A 17,496-nucleotide genomic window follows, 5' to 3' on the forward strand; every position below is an offset into this window, starting at 1 on the left:
GTGTGTGTGTGTGTGTGTGTGTGTGTGTGTGTGTGTGTGTGTGTGTGTGTGTGTGTGTGTGTGTGTGTGTGTGTGTGTGTGTGTGTGTGTGTGTGTGTGTGTGTATGCATGCGTGAGGAGATAGATGGTAGTCAACATCATGAATTAGGGACCAACCACTGGTTTAATCAAGCCAAGTGACACAGTGTGATACACACAAATGCATCATGGCCTCCTCCACAAACATGTGCATGCATATACACGCGAGAGCCCACTCACTCACACACACACACACACACACACACACAAACAGGTAGTGAAAATATGTATTACATATATCTTTTTATTTTAATTTAATTTAATTCATTTATTTATTTTTATATTTTATTGGTGGCATCATTATTTCCAGAGGATCTCTCAAAAAAAGTTTTTCACCAAACATTTCAACTCACCAGCGACATAAGAAAGAATGGAGAAGGTCCTGATGCAGAGGTAGAGAGAGATGAGAGAGGGAAGAGAGGAAGTGCCAGTGAAGGTATGAGAAGGTTGACCTAGGCAAGATGTTACTGTTGGTGGGGAGGAGGAGGGGGAGAGGGTGGGACATAGGGACACAACCTGTACAGATGTTCAGACTGACATCAAAGTACTGAAGCAGCTCTGAAGTAGTCTCTGAGGAGGAGCAACTGACAGGGAGCCAGAGGTAGGCTACAGTAGCTACAGAGTGTAGTTAATACACCTAATCAGAAAGCCACTTGTTTTATTGGGGTAAAGGCAAAACAAGATTAGGATAAGGTTCGTCACCAATTCTCTTTGATTGTCACTATTATATTATATAGTTGGCTTGTCAATGTTAATCAATTTTGTGAATATCTACAAACATGCTTGGAAAATACTAGGAGGCTACTGCGCCGATTCACCATAATGCTATCTTGTCACTTCGACCTGAATTAAATGAAGGGATTCCTTTATCTGGCCTGGGTTACACCGGTTGAAGGAGTTTAAACCGGTTGAATGTGATTGCATTCGTTTTATAAACGGGCTGCCTCCCGGCGTGAGCCAGGTGCCACGCTCTGGCCGACCGCGAAGTCGGCTCAAAACAAAAGTGTTTTTTGATGAGGATTCTGTGTTTTCCCAAAAACGCTTTATCTGCCGTCCCAGTGAAAAATAGATTGAAATTTCCAACATTTATTTTTTGGAAAATAGATGTTGTATGTGTCTGGACGATGCACAATGCTCCCTTGTCGATAACATGCAGCGAGCAGCGCAAACTCAGATTATTGTTTGAGTTGAGGAGAGCGCTCCTCGCTTTCGCCCGGATAAACCCGGGCCAGAGTAATAAAACTCCCTCAATAACCACCAGCCCCTGCGTTGTGCGCGCTGTACGCATGCGTCGTCCTACAGCTCCGACGTTGGCGTCAGTCAGCACTAAAATGCTATCCAGTTAGATTTCCCCGTCAACGGGTTGTGCCAAAATTGTGCTCACTGCGCCTTGCTTCCTCTCCACAGAACGAACACGGACGAAAAGAACACCATGTTATCCAGATTTAAAGACGCTACATTTCAGCAGTGAAAAGAGGAGGGAGAGACGGAGGAGAGTGAACTAACAACATAGGCTAGAAAGGGACTCGGAGAAGAGAGAATCCCACCGACCATCTGCGTGAGGCGAGAGAGAGGAGGAGGAGGCCGAAGGGAGAGCAGCAGCAGACTGCGCTTTGGAATAACCTACGGTTCCCGTTGATTTGAAAGGAGCATTTTGAATTGTATTTATTATACTGTGAGACGTTTTACTAAATTCCCACAAAATGTCATCTTCTGGCAAAGACAACAGCGCACACTATATGAACTATGTGGGACCTTATCGTTTGGAAAAGACCCTCGGCAAAGGACAGACAGGTTAGTCCTTGTCTCTTGTCTAGCCGGGGATGATGTGTAGCCTATCGTTCCCGGTTGCTGGCTGTCAGTGAAAGCACTGGTTGTCTTTTATGTGTTATGCTGACATGGGCTAGAACATATGGTCAACTCTGTAGGTCATTGTGGGTTGGATGGATTTGTTTTAGGTTGCATCACAGACGTGCGGGCTGGTTGCTTCTAGTTCCCACTGATTGCTTTTGACTCATTGCATCAATCGGGGTTGAGAGCTTTCAGTCAGTGGGACTGTGCATTTGAATGTCTGTTGTGGATTATCCTAAAATTCGACTTTCTAATAAAAGGGAATACACTGGTCCGCCCTATAGCCTAGTCAGCTGGCTACGGTAGGGCTACATGTAGTTCACAAGGCTTACGTGTGATTATTGAAATATTATAATAATGTCCCTTTAATCCTCATTGCCAGACAACGGGTAGATGGTATCCCAATGTTGCATGTTGTGGGTCTGTTACATTGTAGCGTGTCGCTGTCTTCCAACATGCACACATTTGTCAGGTTACAATGCTTCTTTGGGGAAGTCTGCGCTGATCTTGCCAAATAAGACAGGGCAAGCTACTGCACTACACAAGCCTGCTTCTCTGTCAGTCCCCGCAATGACAAGCACTAACACCTATCCGTGCAATTGCTGCTGCAATTTCGATTTTTAATCCCAAACTACACGCATGTGGTGAATTTCTTTTTTTATTAACGAAAGATTGACATAGTCTAGTAATTTCCTGAACCCCTATTTGTATCCGGCTAAAACAGTTTTGAATACAATACATAGACTATGTGGGAGGCACAGCATCCCCAAAACGACTAGGCAATGATGTGGGTACCACTGTCATGCGGATACCACTGTCATAGGCTATAGGCTACTTTTTTGACTGATCAAAAGATCCGTAGCCTATAGGCTATAGGCTACAAAGTGCATGCTCAGAGAAGCACAAAGCAAAGTTATAATCCTAAAATGGCTGCTGGGATGGTGTAAATAAAACAAGGCTGCATTACACACTGCAATGGATATTCCAACCTTGAGGTCTTGCCGATCAAAACAATTTGTTTGTGCTGTCTAACCAAGGCTGCGCCTACAGTGGCAGTTCAGGAGAAGGGTCAAATCATTATTTTCGAAAATAATTTGGGATTAGGTCTAGCCCAAAAAAATCATTCTCTTGCGTGCGGACTACTTTATAGCCTATGTACTGTTTAATTTGAGAAGGAGAGGTGGAAGATGAGCAAGAGGACAGGAGGTGAACTATGATAGCTTGCTACTACTATAATTGATTTGAATAAAAACAATATGTTTGACCATGTCGCATTTATCAGAGTTATTGACCTCACAATAAGCCAGATTCGAGTCACTTACATTGTGGTGCTGAAACCTGAAGCAGCAGTCAAGGCAAAATAAATTGGAAATGGACAGCTCAGGGTGCTGAAAGTAGGCAAATTCGAGTAGGCATAAGACATTTAAACCATCTTAATTTTAATTAGACTACTAACAACAAGAGAGTTTTGTGTTTGAGGCTCTTTCTTCCTATTCAAGAAATCACACTGTAGGCTGCTATATACAGTACCAGTCAAAAGTTTGGACACACCTACTCATTCAAGGGTTTTTCTTTATTTTGACTATTTTCTACATTGTAAAATAATAGTGAATACAGAAAACTAGGAAATAACAGATATGGAATCATGTAGTAACCAAAAAAGTGTTAAACAAATCAAAATATATTTTATATTTAAGATTCTTCAAAGTATGCCAGATTACTGAATTGATTACAGCTTTGCACACTCTTGGCATTCTCTCAACCAGCTTCATGCGTTAGTCAACTGGAATGCATTTTAATTAACACGTGTGCCTTGTTAAAAGTTAATTTGTGGAATTTCTTTCCTTCTTAATGCATTTGAGCAAATCAGTTGTGCTGTGACAAGGTATGGATGATATACAGAAGATAGCCCTATTTGGTAAAATACCAAGTCCATATTATGGCAAGAACAGCTCAAATAAGCAAAGAGAAACGACAGTCCATCATTACTTTAAGACATGAAGTTCAGTCAATCTGGAAAATTTCAATAACTTTCAATGTTTCTTCAAGTGCAGTCGGAAAAACCATCAAGAGCTATGATGAAACTGGCTCTCATGAGGATCACCACCACTCCTCTGCTGCAGAGGTTAAGTTCATTAGAGTTACCAGCAAGCGTTCAAGTAACAGACACATCTCAACATCAACTGTTCAGAGGAGACTGCGGGAATCAGGCCTTCATGTTCAAATTGCTGCAAATAAATCACTACTAATGGACACCAATAAGAAGAAGATACTTGCTTGGGCCAAGAAACACAAGTAATGGACATTAGACCGGTGGAAATCTCTCCTTTGGTCTGATGAGTCCAAATGTGAGATTTTAGGTTCCAACCGCTGTGTCTTTGTGAGACGCGGAGTAGGTGAACGGATGATCTCCGAAAGTTTGGTTCCCATCGTGAAGCATGGAGGAGGTGTGATGGTGTGGGGGTGCTTTGCTGGTGACATGGTCTATGATTTATTTAGAATTCAAGGCACACTTAACCAGCATGGCTACCACAGCGTTCTGCAGTGATACGCCATCCCATCTGGTTTGCACTTAGTGGGACTATCATTTGTTTTTCAACAGGACAATGACCAAAAACACCTCCAGGCTGTGTTGCATTAGATGACCTGGCCTCCACAATCACCCGACCTCAACCCAAATGAGATGGTTTGGGATGAGTTGGACTGCAGAGTGAAGGAAAAGCAGTGCTCAGCATATATGTACAACAAAAAATATCTAGTTAACAGAAGAAAGGAAGACAAAATAAGGACAGAAGAAAAAGGAAAAGAAAAAGGACAACAAAGTGAAACCTCTAAAGAAACAAGAGACCATAATACAAGAAACAGCACTATAGAGAGATAGAACAACAACAACGCAGCCACTGCCAGCTAGCCTACTTCAGCAGTACTGTATCATTTGAATTATTTTAGTCAATAAGATTCCTGCTACGTAAGCTTAACTTTCTGAACATTCGAGACGTGTAGTCCATTTGTCATTCCAATCTCCTTTGCATTAGCGTAGCCTCTTCTGTAGCCTGTCAACTATGTGTCTGTCTATCCCTGTTCTCTCCTCTCTGCACAGACCATACAAACGCTCCACACCGCGTGGCCGCGGCCACTCTAATCTGGTGGTCCCAGCGCGCACGACCCACGTGGAGTTCCAGGTCTCCGGTAGCCTCTGGAACTGCCGATCTGCGGCCAACAAGGCAGAGTTCATCTCAGCCTATGCCTCCCTCCAGTCCCTCGACTTCTTGGCACTGACGGAAACATGGATCACCACAGATAACACTGCTACTCCTACTGCTCTCTCTTTGTCCGCCCACGTGTTCTCGCACACCCCGAGAGCTTCTGGTCAGCGGGGTGGTGGCACCGGGATCCTCATCTCTCCCAAGTGGTCATTCTCTCTTTCTCCCCTTACCCATCTGTCTATCGTCTCCTTTGAATTCCATGCTGTCACAGTTACCAGCCCTTTCAAGCTTAACATCCTTATCATTTATCGCCCTCCAGGTTCCCTCGGAGAGTTCATTAATGAGCTTGATGCCTTGATAAGCTCCTTTCCTGAGGATGGCTCACCTCTCACAGTTCTGGGCGACTTTAACCTCCCCACGTCTACCTTTGACTCATTCCTCTCTGCCTCCTTCTTTCCACTCCTCTCCTCTTTTGACCTCACCCTCTCACCTTCCCCCTCTACTCACAAGGCAGGCAATACGCTCGACCTCATCTTTACTAGATGCTGTTCTTCCACTAACCTCACTGCAACTCCCCTCCAAGTCTCCGACCACTACCTTATATCCTTTTCCCTCTTGCTCTCATCCAACACTTCCCACACTGCCCCTACTCGGATGGTATCGCGCCGTCCCAATCTTCGCTCTCTCTCCCCCTACTACTCTCTCCTCTTCCATCCTATCATCTCTTCCCTCTGCTCAAACCTTCCCCAACCTATCTCCTGATTCTGCCTCCTCAACCCTCCTCTCCTCCCTTTCTGCATCCCTTGATTCTCTATGTCCCCTATCCTCCAGGCCGGCTCGGTCCTCCCTCCCGCTCCGTGGCTCGACGACTCATTGCGAGCTCACAGAACAGGGCTCGGGCAGCCGAGCGGAAATGGAGGAAAACTCGCCTCCCTGCGGACCTGGCATCCTTTCACTCCCTCCTCTCTACATTTTCCTCTTCTGTCTCTGCTGCTAAAGCCACTTTCTACCACTCTAAAGTCCAAGCATCTGCCTCTAACCCTAGGAAGCTCTTTGCCACCTTCTCCTCCCTCCTGAATCCTCCTCCCCCCTCCCCCTCCTCCCTCTCTGCAGATGACTTCGTCAACCATTTTGAAAAGAAGGTCGACGACATCCGATCCTCGTTTGCTAAGTCAAACGACACCGCTGGTTCTGCTCACACTGCCCTACCCTGTGCTCTGACCTCTTTCTCCCCTCTCTCCCAGATGAAATCTCGCGTCTTGTGACGGCCGGCCGCCCAACAACCTGCCCGCTTGACCCTATTCCTCCTCTCTTCTCCAGACCATTTCCGGAGACCTTCTCCCTTACCTCACCTCGCTCATCAACTCATCCCTGACCGCTGGCTACGTCCCTTCTGTCTTCAAGAGAGCGAGAGTTGCACCCCTTCTGAAAAAACCTACACTCGATCCCTCCGATGTCAACAACTACAGACCAGTATCCCTTCTTTCTTTTCTCTCCAAAACTCTTGAACGTGCCGTCCTTGGCCAGCTCTCCCGCTATCTCTCTCAGAATGACCTTCTTGATCCAAATCAGTCAGGTTTCAAGACTAGTCATTCAACTGAGACTGCTCTTCTCTGTATCACGGAGGCCCTCCGCACTGCTAAAGCTAACTCTCTCTCCTCTGCTCTCATCCTTCTAGACCTATCGGCTGCCTTCGATACTGTGAACCATCAGATCCTCCTCTCCACCCTCTCCGAGTTGGGCATGTCCGGCGCGGCCCACGCTTGGATTGTGTCCTACCTGACAGGTCGCTCCTACCAGGTGGCGTGGCGAGAATCTGTCTCCCTCACCACGCGCTCTCACCACTGGCGTCCCCCAGGGCTCTGTTCTAGGCCCTCTCCTATTCTCGCTATACACCAAGTCACTTGGCTCTGTCATAACCTCACATGGTCTCTCCTATCATTGCTATGCAGACGACACACAATTAATCTTCTCCTTTCCCCCTTCTGATGACCAGGTGGCGAATCGCATCTCTGCATGTCTGGCAGACATATCAGTGTGGATGACGGATCACCACCTCAAGCTGAACCTCGGCAAGACGGAGCTGCTCTTCCTCCCGGGAAGGACTGCCCGTTCCATGATCTCGCCATCACGGTTGACAACTCCATTGTGTCCTCCTCCCAGAGCGCTAAGAACCTTGGCGTGATCCTGGACAACACCCTGTCGTTCTCAACTAACATCAAGGCGGTGGCCCGTTCTTGTAGGTTCATGCTCTACAACATCCGCAGAGTACGACCCTGCCTCACACAGGAAGCAGCGCAGGTCCTAATCCAGGCACTTGTCATCTCCCGTCTGGATTACTGCAACTCGCTGTTGGCTGGGCTCCTGCCTGTGCCATTAAACCCCTACAACTCATCCAGAACGCCGCAGCCCGTCTGGTGTTCAACCTTCCCAAGTTCTCTCACGTCACCCCGCTCCTCCGCTCTCTCCACTGGCTTCCAGTTGAAGCTCGCATCCGCTACAAGACCATGGTGCTTGCCTACGGAGCTGTGAGGGGAACGGCACCTCAATACCTCCAGGCTCTGATCAGGCCCTACACCCAAACAAGGGCACTGCGTTCATCCACCTCTGGCCTGCTCGCCTCCCTACCACTGAGGAAGTACAGTTCCCGCGCAGCCCAGTCAAAACTGTTCGCTGCTCTGGCCCCCAATGGTGGAACAAACTCCCTCACGACGCCAGGACAGCGGAGTCAATCACCACCTTCCGGAGACACCTGAAACCCCACCTCTTTCAGGAATACCTAGGATAGGATAAAGTAATCCTTCTCACCCCCTTAAAAGATTTAGATGCACTATTGTAAAGTGGCTGTTCCACTGGATGTCTTAAGGTGAACGCACCAATTTGTAAGTCGCTCTGGATAAGAGCGTCTGCTAAATGACTTAAATGTAAATGTAAATGTATGTGGGAACTCCTTCAAGACTGTTGGAAAAGCAGTCCAGGTGAAGCTGGTTGAGAGAATGCCAGGAGTGTCCAAAGCTGTCATCAAGGCAAAGGGTGGCTACTTTGAAGAATCAAAAATCGACACTTTTTTGGTTACTGCATGATTCCACATGTTTTATTTCATAGTTTTGATGTCAGTATAATTCTACAATGTAGAAAATAGTAAAAAATAAAGAAAAACCCTTGAATGAGTAGGTGTGTCCAAATTTAGAATGGTACTGTAAATAGATTTGTCGGTAAATCCATCCACCCACAATGCACTCTTTAAATAGCCTACCTCAGTGTCAGTGAAGGGTTGTTAAGTTAAAACCAGGACTTGATTTGAGGGGGTAGGGGAGGGTACGCCATAGGCCTACCTAGGGATGAAACTGTTACCGGTTTCACGATAAACCACGGTAAAATTACCAGCAATCAGTATTACTGTTTCAAATTTGAATTATCATTAAAACCGTGTTTGATTACCACAGTTTGAAAAACTCCCGGGAAATGCTGTCCAGCATCAACCACAGTTAGCAATAGTCTGACGCAGGCGCATCATGCAACAAGGGTTTTGTTTTGTGTGAAAACATGGTGGAAGGCAGTGACAGCGCTCGGGAGATTTTTCAGCCTTCTAAGAGGACCAAATCTGAAGTGTGGTCGTATTTTGGGTTTTACAAGAGTGCTGAGGGAAACTTAATCGAAGATGGTCACCCTGTCTGCAGAACATGCAAAACAATTGCTGCGAAAGGGGGCACCACTTCACATTTCTTGAGTCATCTTCGTGACCACCACTTCACAGCGAATGCAAGGTAAGTTAACTTTTAGCCCAATGATTGATGTGGAAACTTCGGACTGGGGGAAAATGTCATGGTTTGTCTGTCTAACTTGCTAATAGCTCGTCAATAATGTAAACTGAAGCTTTCAGTGTTACCTACTCTTGTGTAAGTGAATAATAATAATAATAATTTAACAACACCAATAATAATAATAATAATACATTAGTAATGCTATTCCCTTGTTTACAGAGTGGGTGTGCAGCAGGCAAACCCAGTGATGATACCGGTCGCTCCTCATCTTCAGTTGTGACACAGACACTCGATCAAGCATTTAAAAAGGCAGGCTGCTTATGCACCCACATCAACAACAACAAAAATGCTCAAGACCTCACTGCAGCCCTTTCATATTACATCGCAAAGGACATGATGCCATTTCAAATTGTTGAGAGGCCTGGCTTTCTGAGGCTGATGAGGGTTGCCGTGCCTCACTACAAAGTGAGTGCTGCTAATGGTATTTGTTGTTTGTTTATTTGATTTGCTTATTTAAGGTTGTGTTCATTAAAACCTGCACAAGGGAAATGTTTACCTCTCATGGCCACATGGTGCCATCTTTAATGTTAATGTTATTATTTTAATGTTTATGCACACAAAAAGTGCATAGTGCTGCTAATATTATTTGTTGTCCGTTGGATTTCAATATAAAACTTGGTGAAATTATTTCAGTGTGTGTATCAGTACTTTTAAAAAACATTTCCAGCACATTTTAACAACACCGCGACAATACTGATAACCGTGGTAATTTTGGTCACTATAAATAATCGTGATATGACATTTTTGTACCGTTTCATCTCTAGGCATACATTTTATTAAAGTACATGATGAAAAGCACAGGCCTACCCATTGTTAGCTTAAGATTTTGAAGAAAATAAAACTAATCTGGTTATATAAGTTGATTTATAACAGTGCTTTGTTCCACAATGCTTTATGCTAGAAACAAGCTGCAAAATACTCTGGACAGACATGACTCTGATGCATATGGGGATAACATTGTTTCATTTATTTGACATTCAGAGGCTGAGCTACAACTTTCTAAAGCCAAGGAGACAAAAAATTGTGTAATTCTGTCACCATCTTTCACTTCCTGTACAATAGAAGATGTTTAAACCCAGACAACTTTTAAGGAAAGACTTGTGACCTCCTCTCATTGGGTTAAACCATGGAAGAAGGGTAGCCAGTAGTTAAAGCTGACATTTTTCTGCATCAGTAGGCCTACTGTCTGGGGCCTACTGTCTGGGGCCTACTGTCTGGGGTGGAAAAGTAGGCCTACCTTTTGAAAGTGCCATGCTCCGATTCCTAATGATATCTCAGATTCATTGCAAACAAGACATACTGATTTGGCATTGGAGAAATATGATAAGATGAACACATAGCCTATCTCTCTGTCCATTCTTAGTATTCTTAGTATATTAAAAAAGATGCTAATATGTAAAATTATGTAGAATCGCATTAAGTTATTATAAAAGACCCCCCAAACATTCTGACCTGCAAAAATTATGATAGATTCATGCAATGATTTTACAGTAAAGGAGATCTTTCCACCCGTACTCTTGTCCACGGTGGTCTGTGAACCCAAACCTTCTGGCCTGCAACCCAGTGCACAATCAAAATCCCTGCGTTGCCATGTATTGCTTATAGGACGAAGAACAGTTTCTAAAATGGCATATCTAAGGCTCTGGTCTGTTCAAGTAGTGAGGGTAAACGGTGAGGATGTTTTCTGCTATCCACTTTTTATTATTATTTTGGATATAGAGGATGGTCACTTTTTTTCAAGCATTCAGAGAGGGTTTAGGTAAAATATACACTACCGTTCAAAAGTTTGGGGTCACTTAGAAATGTCCTTGTTTTGGAAAGAATAGCACATTTTTTTGTCCTATTAAAATAGCATAACATTGATCAGAAACACAGTGTACACATTGTTCATGTTGTAAATGACCATTGTAGCTGGAAACAGCAGATATTTATTGAATATCTACATAGGAGTACAGAGGCCCATTTTCAGCAACTATCACTCCTTTGTTCCAAAGCCACGTTGTGTTAGCTAATCCAAGTTTATCATTTTAAAAGGCCAATTTATCATTAGAAAACAATTTCGCAATTATGTTAGCACAGCTGAAAAGTGTTCTTCTGATTAACTTCTTTGGGATAGGGGGCAGCATTTTCACTTTTGGATGAATAACATGCCCAGAGTGAACTGCCTCCTACTCAGTCCCAGATGCTAATATATGCATATTATTATTAGTATTGGATAGAAAACACTCTGAAGTTTCTAAGACTTTTTGAATGATGTCTGTGAATATAACAATATGGCAGGCAAAAACCTGAGAAAAAAATCCAAACAGGAAGTGGGAAATCTGAGGTTTGTAGTTTTTGAACTCACCCCTATCGAATACACAGTGGGATATGGGTTATTTTGTACTTCCTAAGGCTTCCACTAGATGTCAACCGTCTTTAAGAAACTTTGTTTCAGGCTGCTCCTGTGAAGCGGGGCTGGATGAGAGCTGTTTAACTAAGGGGTCTGCTGGCAGCCTCGTTCTCAGTCACGCACTTTCTCATGAGAGGTATCTCTCGTTCCTTTGCTTTTCTACAGACAATTGAATCCTACGGTTGGGACATTATTGAACATTTATGATAAAAACATCCTAAAGATTGAGTCTATACTTAGTTTGACAAGTTTCTTCGACCTGTAATATAACTTTTTGAACTTTTCATCCGACTGGACCATAACGTGCTTTTGGATTTGTTTACAAACACCCTAACAAAAGAAGCTATTTGGACATAAATGGACAAAAATGATGGACATTATCGAACAAAACAAGCATTTATTGTGGAACTGCGATTCCTGGGAGTGAATTCTGATGAAGATCATCAAAGGTAAGTGAATATTTATAATGCTATTTATGACTAATGTTGACTACCCAACATGGCGGATATTTCTCTGGCTGGATTGGGCTCTGAGCGCTGTTCTTAGATTATGCTTTTTCCGTAATGTTTTTTTTTAAAATCTGACACAGCGGTTGCATTAACCTTTTGCGACGAGCAAACCCGTATCCGGGAGCGTAATCATAGCCTCAAACACATTATCATAACACAAGGGACATAAATACCCCTATAAACTTTTCCTATTCATGAAAATCGCAAATTAAATTAAATAAATACATTCAAACACAAGCTTAGCCTTTTGTTAACAGCACTGTCATCTCAGATTTTCAAAATATGCGTTACAGCCAACGCTAGACAAGCATTTGTGTAAGTTTATCATGGCATAATGCTATGCTAGGCTCTGCTGGCAGCAGGCAACATTTTCACAAAAATAAGAAAAGCAACCAAATTAAATCATTTACCTTTGAAGAACTTCGGATGCTTTCACTCAGGAGACTCCCAGTTAGATAGCAAATGTTCCTTTTCTCCAAAAATATTATTTTTGTAGGCGAAAAAGCTACCGTTTCTTCACCATGCTTGGCTGAGAAATCGACCGAAAAATGCTACAACTATAACGCCAAACTTTTTTCAAAATTAGCTACATAATATCGACAGAAACATGGCAAACGTTGTTTAGGATCCATCCTCAAGGTGTTTTTAACAAATATATTCAATAATATATCCGTCGATGCAGTTGGTTTCAATTGGAAAAATGGCTACCTCAGTATTTTACGCAAGGTTTTCTGCGGGAGACACCATGTGACCACATGCCATATATGGTCCCTTACAGTCATTCTTCAAGGGAAATGCCTAAAAAGATGTCAAAATGCTGTAGACACCTTGGGGAAAACGTGGAAAACGTAAGCTCATTCGTAGCTCATTCACAGCCATATAAGGAGTCATTGGCATGAGGCGGTTTTAAAAAATGCGGCACTTCCTGGTTGGATGTTTATCTGGGTTTCGCCTGTAACATCAGTTCTGTGGTACTCACAGACAATATATTTGCAGTTTTGGAAACGTCAGTGTCTTCTTTCCAAAGCTGTCAATTATATGCATAGTCGAGCATCTTTTCGTGACAAAATATCTTGTTTAAAACGGGAACGTTTTTCATCCAACAATTAAAATAGCGCCCCCTAAATCCAACTGGTTAAGGAGAAGTGTACCTAAAGTTCCATGCATAACACTTGAATTTTCATCAACATTTATAATGAGTATTTCTGTGAATTCATGTGGCTCTCTGCACAATCACCGCATGTTTTAGAACTACTGAACGTAACGCGCCAATGGAAAATGAGGTTTTTATCAAACAAAACATACATGTATTGTGTAACATGAAGTCCTATGAGTGTCATCTGATGAAGATCATCAAAGGTTAGTGATTCATTTTATCTCTATTTGTGCTTTTTGTGACTCCTCTCTTTGGCTGGAAAAATGGCTGGGTTTTTCTGTGAGTTGGTGGTGACCTAACATAATATAACATAATAACCTAACATAATCGTTTGTGGAGCTTTCGCTGTAAAGCATTTTTGAAATGAGACAATGTGGCTGGATTAACGAGAATTTTATCTTTAAAATGGTGCCTAATAATTGTATGTTTGAGAAATGTGATTTATGAGATTTCTGTTGATTTGTATTGCAGGGCGCTAGCGGCCCCAGATAGCCCCAGCTAGTGGCCCCAGTCCGCTAGCAGCCCCAGTCCTAGACAGGTTAAAGAAGCAATAAAGCTGGCCTTCTTTAGACTAGTTGAGTATCTGGAGCATCAGCATTTGTGTGTTTGATTACAGGCTCAAAGTGGCCAGAAACAAACAAACTTTCTTCTGAAATTAATCAGTCTATTCTTGTTCTGAGAAATGAAGGCTATTACATGCGAGAAATTTACAAGAAACTGAAGATCTCATATAAAGATGTGTACTACTCCATTCCCAGAACTGGCTCTAACCAGAATGGAAAGAGGAGTGGGAGGCCCCGGTGCACAACTGAGCAAGAGAACAAGTACATTAGAGTCTCTAGTTTGAGAGACAGCAACCTCACAAGTCCTCAACTGGCTGCTTCATTAAATAGTACCCGCAAAACACCAGTCTCAACGTCAACAGTGATGAGGCGACTCCAGGATGCTGACCTTCTAGGCAAAGTTGCAAAGAAAAAGCCATATCCCAGACTGGCCAATAAAAATAAAATATTAAGATGGGCAAAAGAACTCAGACACTAGACAGAGGAAGATTGGAAAAAGTGTTGTAGACAGATGAATCTAAGCTTGTGTTTGGATCACATTCGTGAGATGCAGAAAAAAATGAAAAGATACTGGAGGAGTGCTTGACACCATCTGTCAAGTATGGTGGAGGTAATGTGATGGTCTGGGGGTGCTTTGGTGGTGGTAAAGTGGGAGATTTGTACAGGGTAAAAGGGATATTGAAGAAGGAAGGCTACCACTCCATTTTGCACTTAATTGGAGCCAATTTCCTCCGACAACAGGTCAATGACCCAAAGCACAGCTCCAAACTATGCAAGAACTATTTAGGGAAGAAGCAGTCAGCTGGTATTCTGTCTGCAATCACCAGATCTCAACCCTATTGAGTTGATGTGGGAGCAGCTTGACCATATGGTACGTAAGAAGTGCCCATCAAGCCAATCCAACTTGTGGGAGGTGTTTCAGGAAGCATGTGGTGAAATCTCTTCAACAAATTACCTCAACAAATTGACAACTAGAATGCCAAAGGTCTGCAAGGCTGTAATTGCTGCAAATGGAGGATTCTATGACAAAAGCAAAGTTTAAAGGACACAATTATTATTTCAATTATAAATCATTATTTTTAACCTTGTCAACATCTTGACTATATTTCCTATTTATTTTGCAACTCATTTCATGTATGTATTCATGGAATACAAGGACATTTCTAAGTGACCCCAAAGAATTCAAATTTTTTGTTAAAATGACGCCAAAGCAGAAGGTAGACGTTTTACATGCCCCCACCGATTGTCTATTTTGTTTGTTTATATGCGTTGTTTGTAACTTATTATTTGACTATTTTTGTACATAATGTTGCCAATACCATCTCTTATGACCGAAAATAACTTCTAGACATCAGGACTGCGATTACTCACCATGGACTAGCTGAATCCTTTTTCTTCTTTCACGACTCTGACGAGCCCGAGGCGGAGGATATACGGCTCTCTCGGGAACAGGCCCAGACCCCAGTGATCTGCGTGAGGAGGCGGCGGAGAAAGAGAGGCCGGAGGACGGGCTGCCTTCTGAGGTGTCGGCGACAATCGAATAAACCCTCACTCCCCTCAATTCTACTCGCAAACATACAATCTTTGGACAATAAAATGGACGTATTGCTTTAATGCAGGGCAACTTAAATGAGTTTTACCTCGTTTCTATCAACATTAAATGTGCAACCAGAGGGAAAAGAACTCTATAGTCCACACACAGAGATGCATACAAGTTCTCACTCGCCCTCCATTTGGCGAATCTGACCATAATTCTGTCCTCCTGATGCTTGCTTACAAGCTCAAATTAAAGCAGGAAGCACCAGTGACTAGATCAATAAAAAAGTAGTCAGATGAAGCAGATGCTAATATGTTCCGGGATTCCTCCAATGGCATTGAGGAGTACACCACATCTGTCATTGGCTTCATCAATAAGTGCATCGGTGACGTCTTCCCCACAGTGACCGTACGTACATACCCCAAACATAAACCATGTATTACAGCATCCGCACTGAGCTAAAGGCTAGAGCTAACGCGTTCAAGGAGCTGGACTCTAACCCGGAAGCTTATAAGAAATCCTGCTATACCCTCCGACAAACCATCAAACAGTGAAAGCATCAATACAGGAGTAAGATCGAGTCATACTACACCGGCTCTGACGCTCGTCGGATATGGCAGGACCATTACAGACTACAAAGGGAAGCACAGCCGAGAGCTGCCCAGTAACATGAGCCTACCGAACGAGCTATACTACTTATATGCTCACCTCGAGCAGACCACCATAGTGCCTGTGCCCAAGAACACTAAGGTAACCTGCCTAAATGACTACTGACCCGTAGCACTCATGCCTGTAGCCATGAAGTACTTTGAAGGGCTGGTCAAGGCTCACATCAACACCATTATCCCAGGAAGCCTAGACCCACTCCAATTTGCATACCACCCCAACAGATCCACAGATGATGCCGTCTCTATTGCACTCTACACTGCCCTGTCCCACCTGGACAAAATGAACACCTATGTGAGAATGCTATTCATTGACTATAGCTCAGATTTCAACACCATAGTGCCCTCAAAGCTCATCAATAAGCTAAGGACCCTGGGACTAAACACCTCCTTCTGCAACTGGACCCTGGAAATCCTGACGGGCCGCCCCCCAGGTGGTAAGGGTAGGTAACAACACATCCACCACGCTGATCCTCAACACAGGGCCCCCTCAGGGGTGCGTGCTCAGCCCCCTCCTGTACTCCCTGTTCACTCATGACTGCACAGCCAGGCACGACTCCAACACCATCATTAAATCTTCTGATGACACAACAGTGATCACCGACAACGACGAGACAGCCTATAGGGAGGAGGTCAGAGACCTGGCCAGGACAACAACCTCTACCTCAACATGATCAAGACAAAGGAGATGATTGTGATCTACAGGAAAGGAGGACCGAGCACGCACCAATTCTTATTGATGAGGCTAAGCGTGGAGCAGTTTGAGAGCTTCATGTTCCTTGGTGTCCACATCACCAACAAACTAACATGGTCCAAGCACACCATGACAGTCGTGAAGCGGGTACGACAAAACCTATTCCCCCTCAGGAGTCTGAAAAGATTTGGCATGGGTCCTCAGATCCTCAAAAGGTTCTACAGCTGCACCATCGAGAGCATCCTGACTGGTTGCATCACTGCCTGGTATGGCAACTGCTCATTCTCCGAACGCAAGGCACTACAGAGGGTAGTGCGAACAGCCCAGTACATCACTGGGGCCAAGCTTCCTGCCATCAGGGACCTCTATACCAGGCGGTGTCAAAGGAAGGCCCTGAAAATTGTCAAAGACTCAAGCCACCCTAGTCATAGACTGTTCTCTCTGCTACCACACGGCAAGTGGTACCGGAGCACCAAGTCTAGGTCCAAGAGGCTTCTAAACAGCTTCTCAAGCCATAAGACTCCCGAACATCTAGTCAAATGGCTACCCAGACTATTCACTTTGCCTCCCCCCCTCCCCACACCACTGCCACTCTCTGTTGTCATCTGCATAGTCACTTTAATTAAATCTACCTACATGTACATACTACCTCAACTGACTGGTGCCCCTGCACATTGACTCTGTACCGGCACCCTCTTGTATATATTGTTATTTTTTACTGCTCCTCTCTAATTAATTGTTTATTTTATCTCTCATTCTTATCCTTTTTAAAGAATTGTACTGTCGGTTAGGGGCTTGTAAGTAAGCATTTTACTGTAAGGTCTACCCCCTGTTGTATTCGGTGCATGTGACCAATTGTTTTTATTTGATTTGACTTTTGAACGGTTCTGTGTATTTTGCTGAGAAGTCCGATTTTCTCCATTTAATCCTTGTTAATAACGTTCCCTCCGTAATTATTCCCAATTTTGTCTTGGCTGCTTCATAAAGGCAAAAGGTTTTTACACGGACTTCTGGTTGTCCT

At 43.7% G+C, this 17,496-nt stretch overlaps 1 protein-coding gene across 3 annotated transcripts in view; it reads left to right on the top strand.

The window, feature by feature from the left end:
- The first annotated feature begins 1,403 nt into the window (after positions 1 to 1,403).
- The window catches only part of brsk2b (BR serine/threonine kinase 2b), a 181,431-nt gene continuing 165,338 nt past the window's right edge, over positions 1,404 to 17,496 (top strand). For all 3 annotated transcript variants that reach the window (XM_029638689.2, XM_065011798.1, XM_029638694.2), the window contains exon 1: positions 1,404 to 1,872. In XM_029638689.2, coding sequence (XP_029494549.1) covers positions 1,782 to 1,872 — 91 coding nt within the window. In that variant the 5' untranslated portion in view covers positions 1,404 to 1,781. The remainder of the gene's footprint in view (positions 1,873 to 17,496) is intronic.

The sequence above is a fragment of the Oncorhynchus nerka genome, linkage group LG27 (genome assembly GCF_034236695.1).
Source record: "Oncorhynchus nerka isolate Pitt River linkage group LG27, Oner_Uvic_2.0, whole genome shotgun sequence".
Classification (NCBI taxonomy): Eukaryota; Metazoa; Chordata; class Actinopteri; order Salmoniformes; family Salmonidae; genus Oncorhynchus; species Oncorhynchus nerka.